Raw genomic sequence first — 13,169 nt, 5'->3', positions numbered from 1 at the left:
TATATATATATATATATATATATATATATATATATATATATAGTCTCTTCTGTCTTCTCCCAGTCCGACTAGCTGATACAGATGGATGACCTGCATGAGTCTGGTTCTGCTAACGAGCCCCTAAAGTTTGCTCAGCATGAAAAACTGCATCAGAATAAACATTTGTTTCAATTCCCTGTTTTTCCTCCATAATACAAGTGTTTGTGAACTGACATGTTAATGTAAATTTTAGATTTATAAACTGGTTTGGACAAATTGAACTCAGGCATATTCAAATTAAATTGAACTAAACAGGTATTTAATTGGATTAAGCTGGACAGTATTTAACTAAAGACATTAACATTTAAAGTGAAATGGGCTAAATTTAAGACCCCCAACATAATGGTCACACTGATGATGACTTTGAAATGAAATGACAATGAAAGATAAATTCTGTCAGCATGTGAATGATCTTTGCAGGTTTTTGTGAGGTCGCAGATAGATAGATAGATAGATAGATAGATAGATAGATAGATAGATAGATAGATAGATAGATAGATAGATAGATAGATAGATAGATAGATAGATAGATATTCATAAAGAAATACATAAAAAAATAAAAATAAAAAAAATACATAAATGAATTATGTTTAAGAAAATGAGTCATTTGCTAAAAATATAGGAGAGTGTTCTTCTATATTTAGGAGTTCTTTAAAGACAAATTTTTAAGTCGTCAAACTGACCACTGTGTATTATGCAGATATTTTCTTATGTTAATATGGTTCAAATGGCTGGGAAAGAAAGGAAAAAAAATAATAAAAATTATATATATATATATATATATATATATATATATATATATTTTGTGGCTCAAACCAAATCACATTTATTTATTTAGCCCGTTTAAAACAACTGTTGTTGGCCAAAGACTAAACTAAACTAAACAAACAAACAAAAGCACAATAGTTTTACAACAAAAGTTTAAAAAAATTAAAACAAGACAAAATCCAAAATAAAATTAAAATATAGTTCATAAAATATAAATTGTCATGCTGTATGTGAGTACAACTACAACTGTGAGTTGAAGGAGCAGCTGGTTCCATCCAAACCATTACAGAGAGACATCCTGGCTTCTTAATTGTAGGTAACTCACTTTGCCCTCATAAAGTTATTGGTTATTAGTTTTATGTTAACAATACACACTCTGAAGTGTATGAAATCCTTTTTAATGAGTCCAGACTATGAAAAAACAGGAAAACTCATAATCTGATGTGGTAAATATCTTGTTTCTCTAAATGCAGATGAGTTTGATGTTCCTAACCCAAAAGAGCACACCAGAAAACATTTTGTTTCTGACAATATTTTGAAAGGAATAAACATGTAAATATGATTTATACAGAGAAAATAATAATCATACAGTATATAACTGATGACTGTCACTCATTAGTATATACATTAGTATTACATTAGTATTACATTAGTATATACATTAGTATATACATTAGTATTACATTAGTATTACATTAGTATATACATTAGTATATACATTAGTATGTACATTTGGACTGAAAAATACCTACAATCAAGCAATTTTTCACACTTCACAGAAAGTTGCATAGGGAAGGCTCACTTGTCAATCAGTTTGTTTAAAACAGCTTTATTCAGTAATTTTAGGTGACATTTGTCATTAAAACACAATTGATGTGATGCAGTGCAGGGATGTAAATTAAAACGGCAAAATGGTTTTAAACTGGTTTTGAAATTTGCTCAGCAATGTCAAACTTTAATTAGTATAACTTAAACAGCTGTTCTTATTTATAGTCATTATTACTGACAACGGCAGCACGGTGGCGCAACTGGTAGAGCTGCTGCCTCTCAGCGAGAAGGTTGTCGTTTCAAATCCCGGTCCAGGGGCCTTTCTGGGTGGAGTTTGCATGTTCTCTCCGTGCATGCGTGGGTTTTCTTCGGGTGCTCCGGTTTCCTCCCGCAGACCAAAAACATGCATGTTAGGCTGATTGGTAACTCTAACTCTAGATTGTCCCTGGGTGTGAGTGAGAGAGTGAATGGTTGTTTGTCTCGTTTGTCTCTATGTGTCCCTGTGATGGACTTGCGACCTGTCCAGGGTGTGTCCCGCCCCTCGCACAGTGATTGCTGGACATGGGCACTGGCGACCCCCGTGACCCACAATGGAAGAAGCGGGTAAAAGATAATGGATGGATTACTAACAACAGCAACAAACACAAAATTATATTTGAACAGCATATGCTAAAAATATCTGTGGAAAAAATATTTTTACTGGATTTTTACAAAATGATCAGACATGAATTTGAAACATAACTACATCTGTAAATTGACTTTCAGTATTTAAACACGTACCCAGGTAAACAGTAACATCTCGATTTAGTGATTTTCAAAATAAATGAGAACACAGACAATTGTTTACTCGTCATTATTTATGTACCAGTTGATCCAGTCAACGTACTGCCTCACTTTGGTGTAGACTCCTGGGTAGAAAGCGTTTGCACAGCCGATGCCCCAGGACACGATGCCCTCAAGGCAGCCGTTGCAGACAAGTGGACCACCGGAGTCGCCCTGTGGAACCACAGAGAAAAAAACGAGACAAACTTTTTTCACTTCACTGCACAGAAAATATCTTCAGCAACTAAAACATTACCTAAAAACTTTATTTTAAAAAGGTTTTCACATCTAAAATTGGTGACATTCTGAACATTATCAAGGCGAACATCTTCATTTTGTTATTAAATGTTTCTGCAGCAGTTGGATGGACACCACGGACGATCCCAGAATACGGTCACTAAAGTATCTTTTACCAGGGGTTCCCAAACTTTTTCATGCCATGGACCCCCCAAACAGCATCTTCTGGCCAAGGCACCCATCGCAAACCCACAAATGCTACAAAGTATGTAAAGAAACATCAACTTTTAGAATGTTTTAACTTTTATTCACTGTATTCTATTAATTATTACAGCTGCTGAGCATGAACATGTTATTAACTAACATGTTTAAAACAGTTTTATATTCCCACTAAAAACAGATTGCCCTAGTGGGCAATTTTTATTAATATTATTTCTATATTTTACTATTGCTTTTTTAAATCTTCTTCTCTCCAGCTTTCTGGGGCCCTCCCGGTGGCTCCCCAGGGGGCCGCAGCCCCCACTTTGAAAAAAACAGTTTTACACAGCAAGCAAAACAAATCCATTCGTTTGAATTTATTTCTGATAGTCAGCAAATGTGAGCATAACAGTTTTAGAAATGCCATTGTGTGCAAAAATGCTTCTACAGTTCCATGTGTACAGCAATAAAACAGTTATCATTGCAATATGAAATTACACAGACAACAACTAAATCCATAACAGTATTGCATGCATTTGTACCTGGCAGGCATCTTTGCCACCAAACATGGATCCAGCACAGATCATGTTGGGAGTGATCCTGCCCCAGTAGTACATGTTGCAGTTAGACATTTCTCTCACATCCACAGCCCGCAGAGCATTGGACAGCACAGAAGTGTACACCTGTGTCACGCCCCAGCCGCTTACTGTGCAGACATCCCCCCGTAGTGGAGGAGTGTTTCTATCAGGCAGGGTAACTGGCTGGACGTTGGCGTTCAGCTGTGCTGGCTCACTCAGCTGCAAGACAAAGACGGAGCCTCAACAAAGAGACGCGGAGCTAAAACTACCATCACTGCTCTGCTGAGTTCAAGTACGAGCAATGGATGAACATGCGGTCTCTTCTATTCTGCTGACCTTGATGAGCATGATGTCGTTGTTGTAGTTCCAGTAGGTGTAAAAAGGATAAATATATAACTTTGACACGTTGAAGACCTGCTCGAAGCCTTCCGTTTCCTCCAGGTTGTGCTCACTCAGCACCACCTTCATATACTGGCTCCTGAGAGTCCAAAACAAAACAAGCTGCATTCTTTTGACAGTAAAAGTCATGTTTACATAAATGTCCGCAGGTCAGGGGTCAGTACTTACGGCCTCCAGCAGTGTGCAGCAGACACCACCCACTGGGCATCCACCAAGGTTCCTCCACAGTAATGCCTCCTGGTTTCTGTTTGCACTGAAGCCTGATATTTGATTGAATATTTCTCGACCTCCTGACCCCCAATGATCCGCTGTGCACGAGTCTCTGTTAAGAGGACTTGAAGTATTAGCTGCATGCTTTCATTTGTTTAAAGAAAAACAACAAATCAAGACAATTCAGTTTATGTCTCTCCAAAAATGTTAGAATATAAAAGCAGTGTTTTTGTAACAAAAGACATTAAAATGTTTTTCTGCTCTTCCAAGATTAATGAAAGTTGTCTTTAACAATGTTTGACAACATGAGTCAAACATTTTTCTGTATGATGATTTAGGGACTTTTCAAGAACTTACCTGAACATACTGAGAACAACCAAAAGAACAGTGATGTGAAGACATGCTGAAGGTTCATATTTTGATATTTCCCTGTAGAGCACAAACACACATTTTTCATTGTAATGCATAATCTGATGCAAACAGTTGTTTTAAAAAGTGTTAGCTTTACTATAAATCAGCCAAACTTAGCCTGACTGTACAGTTTGCTTTAAATTTTACTTAAAATTACATTAAACTGTAAAAAGTGATTGAACCATTGAGCATTACAGGGTGATATTAATTTAGGAGCATCATAATAATATCTTCTTACCTGTACTATCAAAACCGTCTGAGCTTCTGCTGCGACCTGTCCTCTCCTCATACCTTTATACTGTAACTGTATCCCCGCATAAATCTTTTGTTGAATTTATCTTTTTATCTTGCGGAACTTTGTGCTACAACAATGAAGCTGACCTATTACAGAACAAAGCTGCCATGTTGTCCATCTCAAAGTTCCAGGTTTCCTCTCGTACAAAGAGTACTGAGGCTGGAAACACATATCCTCTTTCATCATCCTCACCAATTTATGTGAAAAATAAAAGGTCAGAATCCTGATGATTGGAACATATTACATAATTTGAATTTGCTGTAGGATTGCAGATGTTATGTCAAAAGCAACATAAATTAAAATTTAAAAAAATCTTAATTTTAATTCCAAATTTGAACTCCAAATCTGAGGCCATGGTCTGGAAAAGGGTGGATTGTTCTCTTCAGGTCAAGGGCAAGGTTCTGCCTCAAGTGGAGGATTCAAGTATCTCTGAGTTTTGTTCACGAGTGAGGGAAGAATGGAGCGTGAGATTGACAGAATGATTGGTGCAGCGTCTGCAGTATTGCGGACTCTGTACTGGTCCATTGTGGTGAAGAGGGAGCTGAGCTGTAAGGCAAAGCTCTCTGTTTACCGGTCGGTCTACATTCCTACCCTCACCTATGGTCATGAGCTCTGGGTAGTGACCAAAAGAATGAGATTGTGGATACAGGAGGCTGAAATGAGTTTCCTCCGCAGGATAGCTGGACTCTCCCTTAGAGTCAGAATCTGATTGTGGTGCTGCTCCACCAGCTGATGATCCACACCTGTGTCCAAAACTTTTTAAATTAACTGTAGTTTATAAAGATTCTTCCACTGAGCTGACTTCTTCAGATTAACAAATTCAGCTTTATTGACAATTTATTAATTTTCAGCAAGATGAAAATGAATCTATTCCGTGACTGGTCTTTGCGTGTGTACTCCCTGTATATCTGTGTAACCTGTCCTGAAAATAGGACCTTGCAAGTAAATACAGATTAAAAATATTATCCTGCTGAGTAAGGCTCCTTTTGATTAAGGAAGATAAAGCAAGAACATTTTTCTCCCAACAGCCACCATCATGTTGTGTTGTGGATATGATCTTCTTTTGGTAGACCAAAAGACCAAAACTGCAGACCAGGAAGTGGGAATGATTAGTGAGGGTGAAGTCCAGAAATCTCTCAGAAGAATGAAGAAGGGGAATGCTTTAGGACCTGATGACATACCAGTGGAGTTTGGAAATGTCTTGGAGAAATGGCAGTGAGGTTTCTGACTCCAATATTCAATGGCATATATGAGGGTGAAAAAATGCCAACTTCGCTGTACCCTGGGAAACAGTCTTCAAGGGCCCCATCATCACTGTGGGATTCCTAGTTTTCTTTCTACCTCTGCCTCCTCCCTACGCAGTCAACAAGCACCTAATGGATCATACCTGCACCTGATTCCAGACCAGTACCTGCTGCACTATTTAAACCTGTGCCAGACGTTCAATTAACACTTGAGCATTGATTGCCTTTGGTAAATCAGGGAAAGCCTTCACGTGTAATTTGGTGAATTTTGACTAACCATGTGGTTCTCTGTCCGTCTGCCAGTTCTGCCTCGTCCTGTTCCCTCGGCTCCCTCCTGGCTCCTTGGCTGCTTCTGGTCCTCCGAACCTGCACACCGGCATTACCCACTCAAGGCCCAACACTGGACTCCTCCATCCGACACCATCTGCAACCGAACCAACCGTAAGGAAGGATTTCTCAAACAGAATAATTATTCACTGGACCATCTCTTTGGAGTCAATTACTCATCCTATCTCCTGCTTCCCTCCGCAGCCCAGCCACCAGTTTTCCTGCACTGTAAATAAATATCACTTTTTGTTTTACCTGAGTTCAACTGTCCCCCTCTTACAATGCTGTGATTGCTAGTATCACTCAGCCCTCTGTGAATAGTAAACAGCCATCAGTGTGCTAATGACCCATTGTTAGGCTGATGGTCCTTCTTGAGCATGTGATCAGCTGGTTTTGGTTGTCAGCAGCAAACTGGTTGATCCACTCTAAGAAGGTGCTATTTAAGAGACTGAGCTGAAAACAGCACCTCAGACTGAGGAAGTCTCTTGGATGAGAGACGAAACGTTTCTAGATTTCTTTTGCTTTGTTTTGCTTTTGTTTTTTTGAATGTCCAGAGGACCAGATTGAACTTTTTTGGATTTTTCTACCTGGATTATTGAGCATGCATCAGGATGTTTTGCCTGAGTCTCGAGTCTGTTCAGTCTGCCATTTTGGGGTCATTAATACTTAGAATCACGACTCCAGAATCACCATAATCTGGGAAAATACAGAATAAATTATCTTAATATACAGTAAATATACCTAAAATTCTAACTATCAAGTGTATTTTTATGTATAACAATCTAACTGCTCATAGAACTATAAATGCTACTATGTCCTCTTGTTGACACAAATCATCAAGACTGAGTTAAGTTGAGTGCACTTTGAACACCATGTGTACTTGTTTAGCAACGTGTTGGCCCTTGGAGTCAGGCACATTTGTAATGTGGGATGGGGATGATACACTGAAAGGGTGTTTCGTTCTCCCCCAGAAAATTTTGAATAAAGTAGATGCCATTTCCTGCATTCTGGTGTATTTTAACGGATGTTTAACATCTAGTTTTACCTACACAAGTAAACACTTGATTCAACAACTATTTTACCGTTAAAGGCAACAACAAGAAATAACCTGACCAACAACTGATTCAATTAATTAAAAATATTATTTTTTAAAGGTGACGATTTGATACCCACATTACAATTAAATGACTGTAACTTAGTTGACTTCAAATGCAATAAGATTATCAATGAATGTTTGCGACAAAGGATTTACTGATTATAACAAAGATTCCTTCAAGAAACCTCCCAGTATAAATCATAAACCCATAATGACTTCTGCTCATTCTAAATTTGTCGAATGGCCTAAATCTCCTAAAGTGAAGGAGAATCATTTAAAAACAATAAATAAGATATATCCTGTAGCCATGTTTCTTGAAAGAAGATTTAAATTTGATGTTGATTTGTGTGCCTTTTGTAAATCAGAAGACGAATCCCTCGAGCAATTTTTTATTCATGTCAAAACAAAGTGTTTGGTCAGACATCAGAAACTGGATTAATCTCAAACTCAACATTCCTTCTTTTGATGCTGATGACATTTTACTTTATGTGGATAACTTAAGCTCAGCTTTCTCTGATGCCATAAATATAGTCATACTTATAGCAAGTACCACATTCACTGTAGTAAGATGGATAATAAGCCCTCCTTCCTGTTTTATGAACAATTTTAAGTCATACTATTCTTCATTAAGTAGATTAAAAAACTGCAAAACTGCTAGAATCATCTCAAACTGATAAAAACTTAGTGTTTTAATTAAAACAAGTTTCTTATATAGTCACGGTCCTTTGTTGTTTATTTATTTAATTTTTTTATGTTAATGTTTTTTCTTTTTCATTATTTTGTGAAATGTAGTTATGACACCCTTCACGAGTTTGTATTTGTATATTGTTGCATTGTTCTGTTTTGTGTTGTTAATAAAGTCCTAAAAAAGAAAACCCTGATGGGTTTGTCAGCAGGTAAGGGGCGTTTACCTTCGGGACAAAATTAGGTCGTCGATTGGTCAGTTGCTGACACGCCTACTGGATTGATTGACAGGTCGCGCCGTGGAGGATCCGACTCAGTGCAAAAAGAAAAAAAATTGAGAACTGCAGCAACCAGCGCTGGGAGGAGGTGGAGCGGCCCAAATGCAGCAGAAGAGCAGCTGTGCAGTGCAGGGCTCCAAGTAAAGCAGGAGATAACCAGATATTTTGCTTGTGCCCTCACTGCCCTGGACCCCTTATAGATTGTGGGCCCCTGGGCACTTGCCCAGTTGCCCATATGGTTAATCCAGCCTTGATCCCAAGGGAGGGTGCCGAGTATTGCATGAGGAAATCTGGGTAGTTAGACTGTTACAGGACATGTATGAGGACAGCAGGACAGTGGTGAGGTGTGCTGTAGGAGTGACAAATAGCTTCAAGGTGGAGGTGGGATTGCATCAAGGATCGGCTCTGAGCTGCTTTTTGTTTGGTCTGGTGATGGACCGACTAACAGATGAGGTCAGGCAGGAATCTCCATGGACTTCGATGTTTGTAGATGACATTGTGATCAGTGGTGAGAACAGGCAACAGGTGGAAGAGAACTTGGAGAGGTATGCACTTGTAAGAAGAAGAACGAAAGTCAGCTGTAGTAAGACAGACTACATGTGCGTGAATGAGAGAGAGAGGCCAGTGGAACAGTGAGGCTACAAGGAGCAGAGGTCACAAAGGTGCATGACTTCAAGGACTTGAGATCCACTGTCCAGGAAAATGGGGAGTGTGGTAAAAAGATAAAAAAAAGAGAGTCCAGGCAGGATGGAGTGGACAGAAAAAAGTTTCTGGTGTGATTTGCGACAAAAGGGTGTCAGCAAAGGTCAAAGAAAAAGTTTACAAGACAGTTGTGAGACCAGCCATGTTGTATGGTCTGGAGATAGTGGCATTGACAAAAAGACAGGAGAAAAAACTGAAAGTGGCAGAAATGAAGATGCTGAGGTTCTCCTTAGGAGTGACAAGGATGGATAAGATTAGGAATGAGATCATCAGTGGTACAACACAGGTTGAACAACTGGGAGAGCAAGTTAGAGAAGCCAGACTGAGAAGGTTTGGACATGTCCAGGGGAGGGACAGTGGGTATATTGGTGGAAGGATGTTAGAAATACAGTTGCCAGGAAAAAGACAATGAGGATATATATGGATGCAGTTAGAGAGGACATGGAGGTGGTTGTAGTGAGGACAGAGGATGCAGAGGACAAAGTGAGATGGAGGAGGATGGCTCACTGTGGCAACCCCTTAAGAGAGAAAAGCTGTAAGAAGAAGGAGAAGAAGAAGGTTGTCTTCTTTTGATGATCAATAGTCTTGTTCTTGCACTACACATTTTTTTGTAATGGGGCCAGAAAGTTTGTCAAATTTCAGACAAGCCAGACAAAAAAACATTTCATAATACTTGATGATACAGAAAACAACAAGGAGCTCAGTCTTCCTCAGACATGGGTTACTGGGGCCCTACTCTAGACTGGCTTAGCACAGAGCACCTAGAGTTCAGGTTTCTGCCCAAGAAGCCCATTTCGCCTAGCCCGAATAAGCTGAATGGGTTAGTCTTCCTGTAGGCTGACCACCAGCAGAAGGACCCATACAGGTCCTGTGTAAAGTGCTATGTGTGGCAGTCAGAGGTGGGGGCCTTGGTGCGCTGACCCTGGATTACCCAAGCTAGCCCCAGACATTGAATGTCACCTCTCTGTAGGGGAATGAACCTGAGCTTGTTGTGAGGTTCAGAGGTAATAACTAGATATAGCCTGACTCACCTTGATATATGTTGTGGGTTCTGGAACCAATCTCCTTGTATGGGGCTGGACCTTCTTCTCTGGAGCTACCCACGGAGAGAGACACCTAACTGTTGTGGACCTACTTATAGTCCTCTAGCTTTGCACTGGTGCACAGGAGTCTTTTTTCCCAAGAAGATGAAAGGGTAGCTTCCCTGTACCTTCAGGTGAGTGGATGAGCTCTAACTGTTAATTGGACATACATAGCAAACAACAGTTCAAAGTGCCCAGCTTTCTTGTGTGGGAGTGCTGAAAGTTGCTCTAGCTGGGGACTCAGTTATGTTGCTGGGGGGCTTCAAAGCTCACATTGGTAGTGATAGTGTAACCTGGAATGGAGGAAGGAGGAGGCTGTATGTTTTGGACACTCAGGTGAATAAAGGAGCTGAGTTATCAACTGATTATCACCATTTCAATGTTCCTCACCTTCCCAGCAGAGGTGAAGGACATGGTCTGAGTGGGCAAAGTTCTGCTCCTACATGGTCAAGGCACTTCCTTCTGTGACCCCAAGGTTGTTTGTGTGTTTTGTAGTGGCCATTCTTGAATCATGTGGTAGACAACCCATATAAAGATGCCCTCAAACTTTTTGGTTTGCGAGGGGGGTGAAGGAAGCAATTTATGTAAAAAGAGAAAAAAAACATCTTTAAACAGAGGAGGAGGTCTCAGATTTCAACTTTCAAAAACTTATAAGGTAGCTTTAGGACTGATACCCAGCCAGTTTCACACCTATCAAGAATGTCATCCACGTGACCAGAGTGGCCCATCTGTGAATTATATTAACAAAGAACTTAATGAACCCTTACTGTGAGGTGTGATAGGTCAATCTGCATATATACTACAGCCATCAGTATTTATAACATCTCTTAATGAAATGAGGATAACGAGTTACAACAACAAATAATTTCCCTTTGGGATTAATAAAGTATTTTTGAATTTGAATTTGAATTTGAATGTATGTATGTATTTTACATCAGCTTTATAACTCAAACCCCATACTCTGTTCTTTAAATTGAGAAAGTGCCTAGGATGAGAAGTGAAACGTCTTCTGTTACAAATAAAGCCCAGTTGTTTTTGTTTTGAACTCTTTTGAATTCACTCACACTAGAACTAAGCCCATCCCTATGCAACTGGGTCCTAGATTTCTTTACCAACAAGCCAGAGTCTGTGAGTCTGTCTCTTCCTCCACAATAACCCTCAGCACTGGCTCCCCTCAGAGCTGTGTGTGAAGCCCCCTCCTGTTAACTCTGCTCACATGTGACTGCGCACCTGGCCATCCAGGCTGTCAATTGTAAAGTTTGCAGACGATATAGCAGAGGCTGGATGCATCACAAACAACAATGAGTCCAGCTACAGGCAGGAGGTGGAACACTTGGAGAGCTGGTGCAGGAAGAACAATCTTCACATCAATGTGGAAAAGACGAAGGAGATGGTCGTGGATTTCAGATGGAGCAAACACACCTACCCCTCCCCAAAATCTGAACATAGGAGGATCTGCAGTGGAAGTGGTCTCCAGTTACAAGTACTTGAGTGTGCACCTGAATGACAACCTCAGCTGGGGCAACAACACCACCAGAGACTTTACTTCCTCAGGTGGCTGAGGCGAGCTGGTCTGGGAAGCTCAATCCTCACCTCCTTCTACAGATGTGCAGTGGAGATCATCCTGTACTCCAGCATCAATGTGTGCCATGGGGGCTGCACAGCTGGAGAGAGAAACATTCTGAAGAGAGTGGTGAAGGCTGCACAGAAGACTGTTGGAGTCAGCCTCCCCACCATCACAGACATCTAGACCTAGATGCAAGAAGAGGGCCACCTGCATCATGAAGGACCCCACTCACCCAGCACACACACTTTTTGCCCCACTCCCCTCAGGCAGAAGGTTGCGGAGTATCAAGAGCAGAACCACTAAACTGAGAAACAGCTTCTACCCTGAAGATGTTAGACTCATAAATCCTTAACCAGGATAATCACTGTGGGAAAAAAAATCACTGTAATGCCACTTTGATTGATGATGTGTGCTGCTGATTATTTCATGCTGTTGTTGTTCGGCTTATTGTTTCTTTTTATTGCATTTTTAGTTTAGTGTATTTCTTAGTTTACATCTGAAATCCTTATTACTGTTTTTTTTTACAATTTATTTTCTTCCTGGTGTTGAATTGAATATCAGATCTTTTTCCTCTAAATCCCTGTTAGTTAATGAACTGATAACTGATCATCATATTGATTTATTCTGTCTGACAGAAACTTGACTACAACAGGAGGATTTTGTTAGTATAAATGAATCCACTCCAGCTAATTAATTAAATTTTCATGTTCCTAGAACAACTGGCCGAGGTGGAGGAGTAGCTTCTATTTTTCAGTAAGGATTATTGATTAATGCCAAACCAGTTATTAGTTATGATGCCTTTGAATCACTGTCCCTCAGTCTTTCTCATCCAAAATGGAAATCAGAAAAGCCACTTTTACTAGTTGTTATGTATCGTCCACCAGGCGCTTACTCTCAGTTTTTGTCAAAATTCTCAGAATTCTTAACTGACTTACTATTAAATACTGATAAAATCATCATAATGGGTGATTTCAATATTCATGTAGATGTTGAAAATGATAGCTTAAGCATATTAATAATTTAATAGACTCATTTGGTTTTATCCCAAATGTCTGCACATCTACTCATTCTTATCATCACACTCTTGATTTAGTTCTGACCTATGGTGTAGAGATTAAGGACTTGGTAATAGTTCCTCAAAATCCTATTCTGTCCGACCATTTTTTTAATAAACTTTGAGTTTACATTAAATGACTACACTGTCACTGAGAGTAAATTTCATCTCAGCAGGTGCTTATCAGAAAATGCTGTAACCAAATTTAAACAATCTCTTCCATCAATGTTTTCCTCTGTCTTGCAGAGTAATGCATCAGAGAACGGTGACTTAGATCATCTAGTTGATCATTTTACAACTTCAATGCAAGCTTCACTTGATAAAATTGCTCCACTGAAAAAGAAAGTAATCAGTCAAATGAAACTGGCTCCTTGGTTCAATTCTGACATGTATTTTAAAGCAGGCATCTA

General features: G+C 39.6%; 1 protein-coding gene across 2 annotated transcripts; it reads right to left on the bottom strand.

Moving 5' to 3' along the window:
* Positions 1-2,379: 2,379 nt before the first annotated feature.
* On the bottom strand, positions 2,380-11,921 carry LOC119416714 (trypsin-2-like). 2 transcript variants are annotated; one of them, XM_037683898.1, is made up of 5 exons: positions 11,891-11,921; positions 3,978-4,143; positions 3,747-3,888; positions 3,375-3,629; positions 2,380-2,571 (listed from the first exon to the last, which is right to left on the bottom strand). In XM_037683898.1, exons 1-5 carry the CDS (start codon positions 11,919-11,921, stop codon positions 2,419-2,421), a joined length of 747 nt encoding a protein of 248 aa, XP_037539826.1. In that variant the 3' UTR covers positions 2,380-2,418. The 2 variants fall into 2 exon arrangements, with proteins under 2 accessions (XP_037539826.1, XP_037539825.1); XM_037683897.1 differs by lacking the exon at positions 11,891-11,921 and adding an exon at positions 4,377-4,447 and having other exon boundaries at positions 3,978-4,131.
* Positions 11,922-13,169: the final 1,248 nt, after the last annotated feature.

The sequence above is a fragment of the Nematolebias whitei genome, chromosome 11 (assembly GCF_014905685.2).
Source record: "Nematolebias whitei isolate Nwh7 chromosome 11, NemWhi1, whole genome shotgun sequence".
NCBI lineage: Eukaryota > Metazoa > Chordata > Actinopteri > Cyprinodontiformes > Rivulidae > Nematolebias > Nematolebias whitei.
This window is presented reverse-complemented; position numbering and strand designations above follow the sequence as displayed.

What these genes read in the sequence shown, in the direction of transcription:
- LOC119416714 (XM_037683897.1), bottom strand. Translation starts at nt 4,434, where the DNA reads ATGAACCTTCAGCATGTCTTCACATCACTGTTCTTTTGGTTGTTCTCA. An exon ending in GTTGTTCTCAGTATGTTCAG is followed by an intron (nt 4,132 to 4,376) that starts GTAAGTTCTTGA and finishes TCCTCTTAACAG; the next exon opens with AGACTCGTGCACAGCGGATC. An exon ending in ACGACATCATGCTCATCAAG is followed by an intron (nt 3,630 to 3,746) that starts GTCAGCAGAATA and finishes TTTGTCTTGCAG; the next exon opens with CTGAGTGAGCCAGCACAGCT.